An 11,686-nucleotide genomic window follows, 5' to 3' on the forward strand; every position below is an offset into this window, starting at 1 on the left:
TGCTTCCCCTGACTCTACTTTATCTACTGCATCCCCTGACTCTACCGTGTCTACTGCCTCCCCTGACTCTACTGCCTCCCCTGACTCTACCGTGTCTACTGCCTCCCCTGACTGTACCGTGTCTACTGCTTCCCCTGACTCTACTGTATCTACTGCTTCCCCTGACTTTACTGCCTCCCCTGACTCTACTGCCTCCCCTGACTTTACTGCCTCCCCTGACTCTACTGCTTCCCCTGAATCTACTGCTTCCCCTGAATCTACTGTATCTATTGCTTCCTCTGACTCTACTGTAGTTAATCCTATCCCTGACTCTACTGTAGGTAATGCAACTCCTGACTCTTCTGTAGTTAATCCTATCCCTGACTCTACTGTAGGTAATGCTACTCCTGACTCTACTGTAGGTAATGCTACTCCTGACTCTACTGTATTTATTCCTATCCCTGACTCTACTGTAGTTAATGTGACAGTAAGCTGGAGGAGTAGGGGGGGGGGGTAGGAGGCAGCATGGATATGAATCCTTCCTCTGTTTGTGCTTCTGGGACGTTAAGAGTTTAGGCGTGTTTGACTTCACCCAGCGCTGTGCAGGCCGGCCGGCAGTTTTTATTCTTCTTTTTATTGTTTATGAATGAAAATCCGTCCATTAATCTCTGTTGTAATAGTCTTTTATATCTTTTATACCTTTAATATCTGCAGAAATGTGAATTACAGAAAATACTCTGATACTTTGACTGTAATTAAAGTAAAGGCGTGTTGTAATAGTCTTTTATAATTGTTCTTCTTAATAAAGTGTATCTATACTTACTGCTGCAGCTGTGCCCTCTCCCCTCATTCAGTTGAGGCCCTTTTTAATTTACTAATTTTTAGTAATTGTGGTGTCACACTGGTTAAAGGGGATTGGGGTCTCATTGACCCCTGATAGAAATTAAATGATGGTGAGCCCTCCTTATACTATGAAGATCTGACAGCACCTAACTCATACTTCTATCAGTTAGCCTTCGTAAACAGCACAGTCCAGCGCATTGGGAAGTCTCATGGCGTTCAGTATACCCTTTTTCTTTCCTGCTTTTTTTGATCTTTGTTTCTGTAGTTCACTGACTCACTGACCACCAAGGTGAGGCACAGTTCACCCCCAAAACCTTTTTTTACTGGCAGTGTGTAACAGTGCTGCAGAGAGCAATGCTCTGTGACCACCTGCTGGTCACCACAGGCATTGCAGAGAGGACAGTGTCGTTGATGATGTGCAGGGGAATAGGTTCTGATTCAGTCTGTACAGGTGATTCATGGGTCATCTGAAAGGTCATCATAAATGGGTCATCATAAAGTCCGCCGATGATACAACTGTGCTGGGTCTCATCAGCAAAGGCAACGAGTCAGCATACAGAGAGGAGGTGCAGCAGCTGACAGACTGGGGTACAGTCAACAACCTTCAATGGAATGTAGAGAAGACCAAGGAAATGGTTGTTGACTTCAGAAAAACAAGACAAGACCACTCTCCGCTCAACATCAACGGCTCCTCTGTGGAGATCGTTAAGAGCAAGAGTTTCTTGGTGTCCACTTAGTGGAGAACCTCACCTGGTCCCTGAACACCAGCTCTACAGCCAAGAAAGCCCAGCAGCGTCTCTACTTCCTCCGGAAGCTGAGAAAGGCCCGTCTCCCTCCACCCATCCTCATCCTCTTCTATAGAGGGACCATAGAGAGCATCCTAAGCAGCTGCATCACTGCCTGGTTTGGGACCTGCACAGCCTCTGACCGCAAGACCCTCCAATGCATTGTGAGGACAGCTGAGAGGATCATCGGAGTCTCTCTCCTCTCCGTCATGGACATTTACACCACCCGCTGCATCCGCAAAGCAACCAGCAGAATCTGCAACAGCTTCTTCCCCCAAGCCATCAGACTTCTCAACTCCAGAGACTGGAGATCCACCTCATGGATCTCAAGATCCATCAGCCTGTTCCTCTGAGCTCAGAGTGGCCTGTTTCTAACTGTGTGTTCGTTACAGGATTGCCAGTTCTAATCTTATAGCCCAATCCTTTGAAACTGTGGCTTCAGCTCTGCAATTACCAAACTCACCCCTGAAGGAACTGGACCTCAGTAAAAATGACCTGCTTGATTCAGGGATGGAGCTGCTCTCCACTGGACTGAGGAGTTCACACTGTAAACTCCAGACTTTAAGGTCTCTATGAATACCTGAATGACCTTATTTGATTGATTCTACAGGAAATATTAGTCTACAGTTAGTATTCCACGTGTAAAACCCAAATCAGGCAAAGTGACCTAGAATAAACCATTATCTCAGTGAGCGCTCCTGTGAAACACTGGCATCTGTTCTGCAGTCAGAAAACCCTGGGACATCTGGACCTCAGACATCTGAACCCTGAGACATCTGGACCTCAGCAATAATGATTTAGACTTTCAGCGTTAACTAGGTGTTTAAAACACTACCTGTATTACTAAACAATATTAGCTGTTTAAATTGACATTACATTCACTGATTTAACTGTTGAAAAAGAGGGGTCTTCAGTCAGAGTTTGATGACAGCTAAAGACTGCTTTCAGACACCCAGGGGGAGCTTGTTCCACCTCTTAAGTACCAAGAAAAAACAAGAAATTTAGGAGTTACAGTCATTTTTACACAGACCCTGAATTTCACAGATTTAAAAGTATTTGGACAATTACCATTAGTTTGGGGTCTATTTTAGAACAAACTATGGAGATAAAAGGTCTGATAAAGTGCTGAATTCCCTGGTCAGTACTGCAGTCTCTCTGATCTACTTCCTTTACATCAGTCTATTCAAACCCTAAACCCTTCTTAATTCTTTTCTTTTCCTGTCTCTCCCACATGTGCTGAGCTGCCCCCTGCTGTCTGCCTGCTGCTGATGCAAGTCAATTTGTGCTTGGCTACCTTTGCCCCCCCTTTGGATGCTGGCCCGCTGTATAACCCCCCAAAACATTCTGCTGCCCTCCTCCTGACCCCTTGTGTTTTTCCCTCCTCTCTGTTTGATGTACTGAGATGTCCGGTTCCAACTGTTCTGTCCTGGTTCTGTCTGACCCGGCTCTCCACTACCCTCCTGCCCGCTGTCCTGCTCTGGGACCTTGCATTCACCCATCCTCACCTCACTGCAGGACTGTGCTCGTCACTGGTTACCTGCAGGCCTTTATGGCTTGTGATTGTGAGTCTTCAGGTTTTACACTTGCTGTTGTCGGCCCTTACTGTCTCAGCTCCTACTCTTGATAGTGTGTGTGTGTGTGTGTGTGTGCAGCACACTCACAATGACAGGAAAAAATTTGCAGGCCTACGGAAACACACACACACACACACACACACACACACACATATACACCGGAAAACCAGTCTGGGCATTCCAGATAGATAAAGTGTGTGTGTGTATATGTGTGTGTGTGTGTGTGTGTATGTGTGTGTGTGTGTGTGAGAGAGAGAGAGAGGAGTGGTCAGTTAGGAGGTTATATCTGGTGTTACTTTCACTTTTTCCTCACACTGCTGTGTTGTGTAGCTGCTTCAGGATGAGAGTGTGTGTTTTCTGTGTGTTTGTGGTTGTGCTGCAGCTGGGAGAGTTTGTGGGATACACACTTACAGGTGAGTACTGGTGTTAGGTGGGTGCATGTGGGGGTGTTGGGTGGGTGGAAGTGCGGGTGTTGGGTGGGTGTCTGTAGGGGTGTTGGGTGGGTGTATGTGGTGGTGTTGGGTGGCTGTATGTGGGGGTGTTGGGTGGGTGTATGTGGGGGTGTTGGGAGGGTGGAAGTGTGGGTGTTGGGTGGGTGTCTGTGGGGGTGTTGGGTGGGTGTATGTGGGGGTGTTGGGTGGGTGTCTGTGGGGGTGTTGGGTGGGTGTATGTGGGGGTGTTGGGTGGGTGGAAGTGCGGGTGTGAATAGTGTAGGTGGTGAAAGACAGGAAACGCATTAAAACAGTGTCAGGATCCGAGGCTCAGACAGCAGCTCGCTCCCAGAGTGTGTGTGTCTGTCTGTGGCTGGTACCAGTTATCTAATGGCCAGTTCTCCAGTGTGCCTCCACACACACACACACACACACACACACTCTCACACAGTAGATGAGATACGCTATGACTATATCAGCTATATTATATTGATATTATATTGATATGATTATTATGTTATGATCTGGCTATTTTGATTATGTTGCACACCTGAGCAGAAGAACAGTCCTGATGGTTCTGTGACTTAATCAATAATAAATAGTTCTGATCAGAGGAGGACGGGTCAGAAACTACTTAATGAATCAGATTAATCAGAATTTGGCTTTGTGTGCTAGAAAGAATCATTCAGAATTTGATTCTTTCAGTTTAAACTGCTTAATCTCTCTGTATCAGATGATTCTTTGATTCTTTGAGTCAGAACTACATGACTCTGAATCAGAATTTGATTCTTTCAGTTTAAACTGTTTAATCTCTCTGTATCAGATGATTCTTTGATTCTTTGAGTCAGAACTACATGACTCTGAATCAGAATTTGATTCTTTTAGTTTAAACTGCTTAATCTCTGTATCAGATGATTCTTTGAGTCTTTGAGTCAGAAACCAGTTAATGTCACAATGAACCATGTGAGAACGTTCTCCCTGCTGATTGGTCAGACCTGTCTGGGGCGGAGCTAGAGAGTAAATACAGGAAGAAGGTCTTGTGTTCTGGACTAGTGCAGAACTGTATTGATGATCTGGGCAGCATCAGTTACACTGTTTTACACACGGTCGGCGGCGCCCGGTTCCGGTCGGCGGCGCGTTAACACGCAGCGGCCACTCTTGGTCCGAGAAATGGTGCTTTTTGTGTCACTCCGGCAATTATTTATTATTCTCTGGTCTGTAATGTGTTGTGGTGTCTGTCCGCACTTGTTTGTTTGTGTTGCACTTGTGTTCTGTATGCACTGTGTCTATGTTGCACCATGGTCCTGGAGGAACGTTGTTTCGTTTCACTGTGTACTCTGTATGTAGCTGAAATGACAATAAAACCCACTTGACTTGACTTGACTTGACTTGACACTGTACTGAAACTGTTACTGCCTTTAGTAACATACACACACAGACACACACACACACACACACACACACACAGTCTCTCTATCTCTCAAACACACACACACACACACACACACACACACAGACAGTCTCTCTCTCCCTCTCTCTCACACACACACACACAGTCTCTCTCTCTCTCTCACTCACACACACACACACACACAGTCTCTCTCACACACACCTGCCTACATCACGCTCAGACTCAGGTAGTGGAGTCTGTGTCCCGTACACTGATCAGCTGTTTTCTCCAGACAGGAGTGTGTGTGTGTGTGTGTGTGTGTGTGTGTGTGTGTGTGTGTGTAATATTGATGTTTAATGGTGTTTATTGTGGTCTACAGATAACTGCACAATCCACATTTCCCATGAGTCTCTGCTGGTGGAGTATGGAGAGCCTGTTGAAGTGAACTGCTCCATAACAACCAAACCTACACCATTCATTCTGGCCTGGGAAACAACAGTTAATCCAAAAGAAACATCAGAGGAAACCAGTTTGGTGTGGAGTGTGTCCAGTCTGACCCGGTGGGAGGTGAACACAGAGAACCTGTTCTGTTACCTGAGTGCATTAGTAGAAGGAGGTAACATGACACAATGCAAGAAGCCCGTTCAGCTGACCCTCTACAGTGAGTACAGAAACCCCACATCATCCGGCAGGAATATAGAAATGCAGGAACGCAGAAATGCAGGACCGACCCCTGCTTCTTTATCAAGACTTCAGCTGTTAGTTGATAGATCAATTCCTGAAACATGTAAAATGTAAAAATGAAAAGCAGAATTCAAGTTAAACCAAGTTCTTGGGGGTACAGATAACGGGCACTTTGACTTGGTCCACTCACACTGAAGCCCTGGTCAAAAGAGCTCAGCGGCGCATGCACTTCCTGAGACAGATGAGATGAGCACACCTCCCCCCTCCGACTCTCACCACCTTCTCCAGAGGCACTGTAGAGAGCGTACTGACCAGTCGAGCCTGCAGTGCCTCTGACTGGTTTTGCTGCTGGCCTCTGGAAAGATCAGGTTCAAAAACAGCTTCTTTCCACATGCAGTAAGAGTGCTGAACCCGAGATGAAAAGCTGCTCTGTTCTTTTTCATCAGCCCAGAGCAATACACTGTAAATTACTGTTGATATTTATTCTACATATTTATATACATTTATTTATGTACATTTGAGACTACATGGTAACTACATACTAACTAAATAGACTACATAATAACATTGTATTACTACTGCTGTTGACTTCACAACTACCTCAAGCTAATGCTACACAATTTTGTTCTTACGCTTAATGTACAGTGTAAATTTGAATGACAATAAAGTCTAAATCTAATTTGCATAAAATTATTAGCCCCCATAAAACTAAGTACATCTAGACTTTTCAGTTTCAGTAATGATGCACAAAATAATAAAAGATTCAACTATTTCTTATAATGTTCAGTAGGGGGCGCTCTATAATGCTCTATAATGTACATATGATGTACACACACATTCTGAGCTTGTGGATTATGGCAGATTTTACCCACATAAACCTGACAAACATCTTTTCAAGGTTTACCAGCACATTAACATCCCAACATGGGATAACAAAACACACTCAACCATGTTTACACCAAAATAAGAGATGCATAGAGAGCCGTCCCCCGCCCCCACCTCAGACTTTCTGACCACATTTCCATGATGCTGGTCCCTACATACCACCAATCAGATTTCTGAAGTCCTGCCAGACATTTGCCTCCCTCATCCAGGCAACTGCTCCCACCTTCCTGAAGACCACCACCATCCTCCCGGTCATGCTCTATTTGGACTTTTAACACCATGATACCTCAGACCCTGACAAACAAACTCTCCTCACTTGGTCTGAGTTCATCCCTTTGCAACTGGATCTAGGGCTTCCTTACCAACACACCACAGTCTGTGAGGATTCACAACTTCTCCTCCACCACAATCCTCAGCACTGCTGTGTGTCGAGGCCCCTTCTGTTCACACTGCTCACATATGATGCATCAGTGATGAGTCCGGCTACAGGCAGGAGGTGGAGAACCTGGAGGGTGGATGCAGAAAGAACAGCCTCTGCATCAACATAAAGAAGATAAAGGAGATGACTGTGACTTCAGAAGGGGCAGTTATGCCCACCTCCCCCTGCACTTAGGAGGATCTGCGGTGGAAGTGGTCTCCAGCTACAGATACTTTGGTATGCACCTGAGCAACAACCTCACTTGGAGCAACAACACTTCCAGTCACAGATATGTGATGGAGAGGATCCTGTGCTCCAGCATCAACGTGTGGCACGGAAGCTGCTCTGCTGCAGACAGAAAAGCTCTGCAGAAGGTGGTGAAGGCTGCAGAAAGGTCTGTCAGAGTCAGCCTCTCCACCACCACGGACATCTACACCTCCAGATGCAGGAAGAGGGTCACCTGGTGTAAAGTGAACAGACTGAGAAACAGCTTCATTCCACCTAGTCAAATACACTGCACTGACACTTTTAGGACAATGGACACTTTACCCACACTTGATACTTTATTATGTTACCACTACTTATTGATGCATGCTGCTACACTCTTCTCATGTTGTGATTAGATTGCTGCTACTTCTTTGCTTTCTCACTTTCCTATTTATGTCTACCCTTCTTATATTCAAAATGTTTTAATTATTATTATTTTATTTTATTGATTCAATGTATTGCTCTTTGGGTGTAACTGGGACCTAAATTTTGTTCCACCCCACGTACCACACATGATTCAAATGACAATAAAGCCTCCTTGAATCCATGACAGACTGTAATTCACTACAGGAAGTGTAGGGGGCGCTCTATAATGCTGTATAATGGTCATATGATCCACACGCTCATTCTGACAGACTGTAATACACTACAGGAAGCGTAGGGGGCGCTCTATAATGCTCTATAATGTTCATATGATCCACACGCTCATTCTGACAGACTGTAATACACTACAGGAAGCGTAGGGGGCGCTCTATAATGCTCTATAATGTTCATATGATCCACACGCTCATTCTGACAGACTGTAATACACTACAGGAAGCATAGGGGGCGCTCTATAATGCTCTATAATGTTCATATGATCCACACGCTCATTCTGACAGACTGTAATACACTACAGGAAGCGTAGGGGGCGCTCTATAATGCTCTATAATGTTTATATGATCCACACACTCATTCTGACAGACTGTAATACACTACAGGAAGCGTAGGGGGCGCTCTATAATGCTCTATAATGTTTATATGATCCACACGCTCATTCTGACAGACTGTAATACACTACAGGAAGCGTAGGGGGCGCTCTATAATGCTCTATAATGTTCATATGATCCACACGCTCATTCTGACAGACTGTAATACACTACAGGAAGCATAGGGGGCGCTCTATAATGCTCTATAATGTTCATATGATCCACACGCTCATTCTGACAGACTGTAATACACTACAGGAAGCGTAGGGGGCGCTCTATAATGCTCTATAATGTTTATATGATCCACACACTCATTCTGACAGACTGTAATACACTACAGGAAGCGTAGGGGGCGCTCTATAATGCTCTATAATGTTTATATGATCCACACGCTCATTCTGACAGACTGTAATACACTACAGGAAGCGTATAATATTCTATAATGACTGTGTGTGTGTGTGTGTGTGTGTGTGTATGTGCTCTCTGCAGAGCGTCCGGACAGCGTGATGATACACTCTGAGTCTGATGTGTGGTCAGAAGGTGAGCTGAGGAATCTGACCTGTGAGATTAAGAATGTGGGTCCAGTATGTAACCTTACAGTGCAGTGGACCAGAGTGGACCGGAACAGAACCAGAACCGTCATTAATTCCAGCGATGTTGCCATTTCTGGAAATTTGGGCGAGGGGAACGTGACGGACACACTGGAGGTTTCGGCCGGTCGTGATGAAGATGGAGTCCAGTATCAGTGTGCAGCTCTACTGAACCTGAACCTCCTCGAACAACCACAAGTGGGCGTATCCCAACTCCTCACCATCAGCGTACACTGTGAGTTCACCTGTAAACTGTCCTGAGAGTCCCGCTGTAGTCCAGACCCGTTCCTATTGATTCTGTCTTTGTGGGAAGCGTGTGATTATTTAGATAGTTTAGCTAACATCAGCTAGCAGTAATTCCTCAGGATATGGTGAATTATCCTCTTTGTGTTGTGTGGATACCCCAAGTCAGAAAGTACTGGTGTGTTGTATGTGATGTGTTCAGAACTAGAACCTGCCAACATTCAACATTCACTCAACAACCAGCTGATCCTGCTAGGAAACAGCTAACCTTGTGTAGATAGCTTACCAGTGCTACAAGCTCAGCAGCTAACCAATATTGTCAAGGTAAATGAGCCAGTGCCACTGTCAGTGCCTTGAGACACCTGTGGAGAGTCTGCGATTAGAAAATGTAAACCCCCTCCTTATTAAATATACCCCCATTGCCTCCAGCATGGACTCAAACCACTGCCAGGTAGAGTTGTCGATTCCAAGTTTGGCGTGCAGGATGGGAAGACCTTTGGGAAGATTAAGATGGATCTACAATCATGGCCATATATATATATATATTGCCAAAAGTATTAGTTTGCCTGCCTTCGCACGCATATGACCTCTCTCTCTCTCTCTGTCTCTACCCCAACTCTCTCTCTTTCTCTCTCTGTCTCTCTCTCTCACTCTCTCTGTCTCCCCGTCTCTCTTTCTTTCTCTCTCTCTCTCTCTACCCCAACTCTCTCTCTCACTCTCTCTCTCTCCTCCGTCTCTCTCTCTCTCTCTCTCTCTCTCTCTCTTTCTCACTCTCCCCGTCTCTCTCTCTCTCTCTCTCTCTCACTCTCTCTCCCCTGTCTCTCTCTCTCACTCTCTCTCTCCCCGTCTCTCTGTCTACCCCAACTCCCCCCGTCTCTCTCTCTCTCTCTCTCTCTTTCTCTCTCTCTCTCTACCCCAACTCTCTCTCTTTCACTCTCTCTCTCTCTCTCTCTCTCCCCCGTCTCTCTCTCTCACTATTTCTCTCTCTCTCTCTCTCTCTCTCCCCCGTCTCTCTCTCTCTCTCTCTCTCCCCCGTCTCTCTCTCTCTGTCTCTTTCTCTCACTCTCTCTCTCTCACTCTCTCTCTCTCTCTATCTCCCCCCGTCTCTCTCTCTCTCTCTCTCTCTTTCTCTCTCTCTCTCTACCCCAACTCTCTCTCTTTCACTCTCTCTCTCCTCCATCTCTCTCTCTCACTCTCTCTCTCTCACTCTCTCTCTCTCTCTATCTCCCCCCGTCTCTCTCTCTCTCTCATCAGATAAGCCCACCGTAACTCAGCCTTCCAGTGGTTCTGTGTCCATAACTAAGGGTGACACACTGATGGTGAACTGTGAGGCACATGGTAACCCTGACCCTCAGTATACCTGGACTAGGAGTTCCTCAACCATCACAAACTCCTCCCTCCTCAACATCAGCAACGTCCGGTCAGAACATCAGGGAGAATACACCTGCATGGCCTCCAACAGTGAAGGCTCAGCCTCGGTGAAGGTGACTGTTAATGTTACAGGTGGGTTCAGGTGAGATTCAGGGTAAACACATGTCACATTAACAGTTGGGTAAGACAGGACTGCTGCTGCATGCCCTTGTGAAAATGCTCATTTTTCCTCCTTTAATATCTGCAGAAATGTGAATTACAGAAAATACTCTGATACTTTGACTGTAAGTAAAGTAAAGTCATGTTGCTGATCCTGTAAGGGGTAGCTCTATGGCAAGGCCTCCTCCTGCCACCAGGGGGAGGCCCCGGGTCACCCCAGCCACTAATTGAGCCCAATTCACTACACCTGAGCAGTAGGCTATATAGGCACACAGATCCAGTTGCCCCACGGCTGGATCTTTTGACTCTGGTCAAGTGTGTGTGCCAGTCAGTGTCTCGAGTAGAAGGTTGAGTGGGTGTCACTCCCCTTTGTGTGTTCGTTTTCCTGTGTCTGTGCAGTGTGTGTGTGTGTTTGTGTGTGTGTGTGTGTGTGTGTGTTTAGCAGAGGAGTTTAGGAGTGTCCACCTTTAGGAGTGTCCACCTTCCCTGTAACTTCCCAGTTCTCTCGTTTCTTTTGGGAGATCTTTTTTGCCCTTAGTTCCATTTCCCTCGAGTCTAAAGAGGCAGCCAGTTCTCCCCTGGCGTCCTTTGTTTGTTTCCCGCCTTTAGTTCGCATTAGATGTGACGTCTTCTTGGTTTATTAAATCCACCCTTTTACATTTCATTTGTTGACCGCCTTCATAACTGCCGCTTTGGTGGAGCGGCAGAGCGTTGGTCTTGTGGCGCGGCGGCCTGGCTTCGAGTCCTGGGTGGATTTAATTATCATTTCCGTTTTGCCTGCTCTAAGATTAAGGACTCTGCACTTGGGGCTGTTGATCACGTGATTGTGGTAGCTCACTCAGTAGCGTGCCGGCCCCCCCCCAACACAGCGGCCTGGGTTCAAACCCCGCTGCGAGTGAGCACCGCATTACGGATCCTTGCCTGTCTCAGCGAGTTCGTAGCAGATTACAGATTTGAATGTAGACTGGATCAGTTGAGTGACCAGAACAACAGAACTCTGCTGAAGCGCTGGTTTTAGGAAATATCTGCAGGATTTTGTCTGATAAGACATGAACTTTCTGCAGACCTGAACCCTCTCCTACAATAGATCTGAACTCCT

The 11,686-nt window shown here is 46.1% G+C and overlaps 2 protein-coding genes across 9 annotated transcripts in view; both read left to right on the top strand.

Annotated features, from left to right (window-relative positions):
* Positions 1 to 801, top strand: part of LOC140536193 (lachesin-like) — a 12,373-nt gene extending 11,572 nt beyond the window's left edge. For all 5 annotated transcript variants that reach the window (XM_072657890.1, XM_072657893.1, XM_072657894.1 and 2 more), the window contains one exon: positions 1 to 801. This exon is cut by the window's left edge. The gene's annotated coding sequence lies outside the window, so the exon portion shown is untranslated.
* Positions 802 to 3,508: 2,707 nt separating this feature from the next.
* LOC140536191 (peroxidasin homolog) overlaps positions 3,509 to 11,686 on the top strand; it is a 56,717-nt gene continuing 48,539 nt past the window's right edge. For all 4 annotated transcript variants that reach the window (XM_072657883.1, XM_072657884.1, XM_072657885.1 and 1 more), the window contains exons 1-4: positions 3,509 to 3,594; positions 5,382 to 5,663; positions 8,714 to 9,049; positions 10,312 to 10,560. In XM_072657883.1, coding sequence (XP_072513984.1) covers positions 3,522 to 3,594; positions 5,382 to 5,663; positions 8,714 to 9,049; positions 10,312 to 10,560 — 940 coding nt within the window. In that variant the 5' untranslated portion in view covers positions 3,509 to 3,521. The remainder of the gene's footprint in view (positions 3,595 to 5,381; positions 5,664 to 8,713; positions 9,050 to 10,311; positions 10,561 to 11,686) is intronic.

This window comes from Salminus brasiliensis, chromosome 15, assembly GCF_030463535.1.
Source record: "Salminus brasiliensis chromosome 15, fSalBra1.hap2, whole genome shotgun sequence".
In the NCBI taxonomy this organism is placed as follows: Eukaryota; Metazoa; Chordata; class Actinopteri; order Characiformes; family Bryconidae; genus Salminus; species Salminus brasiliensis.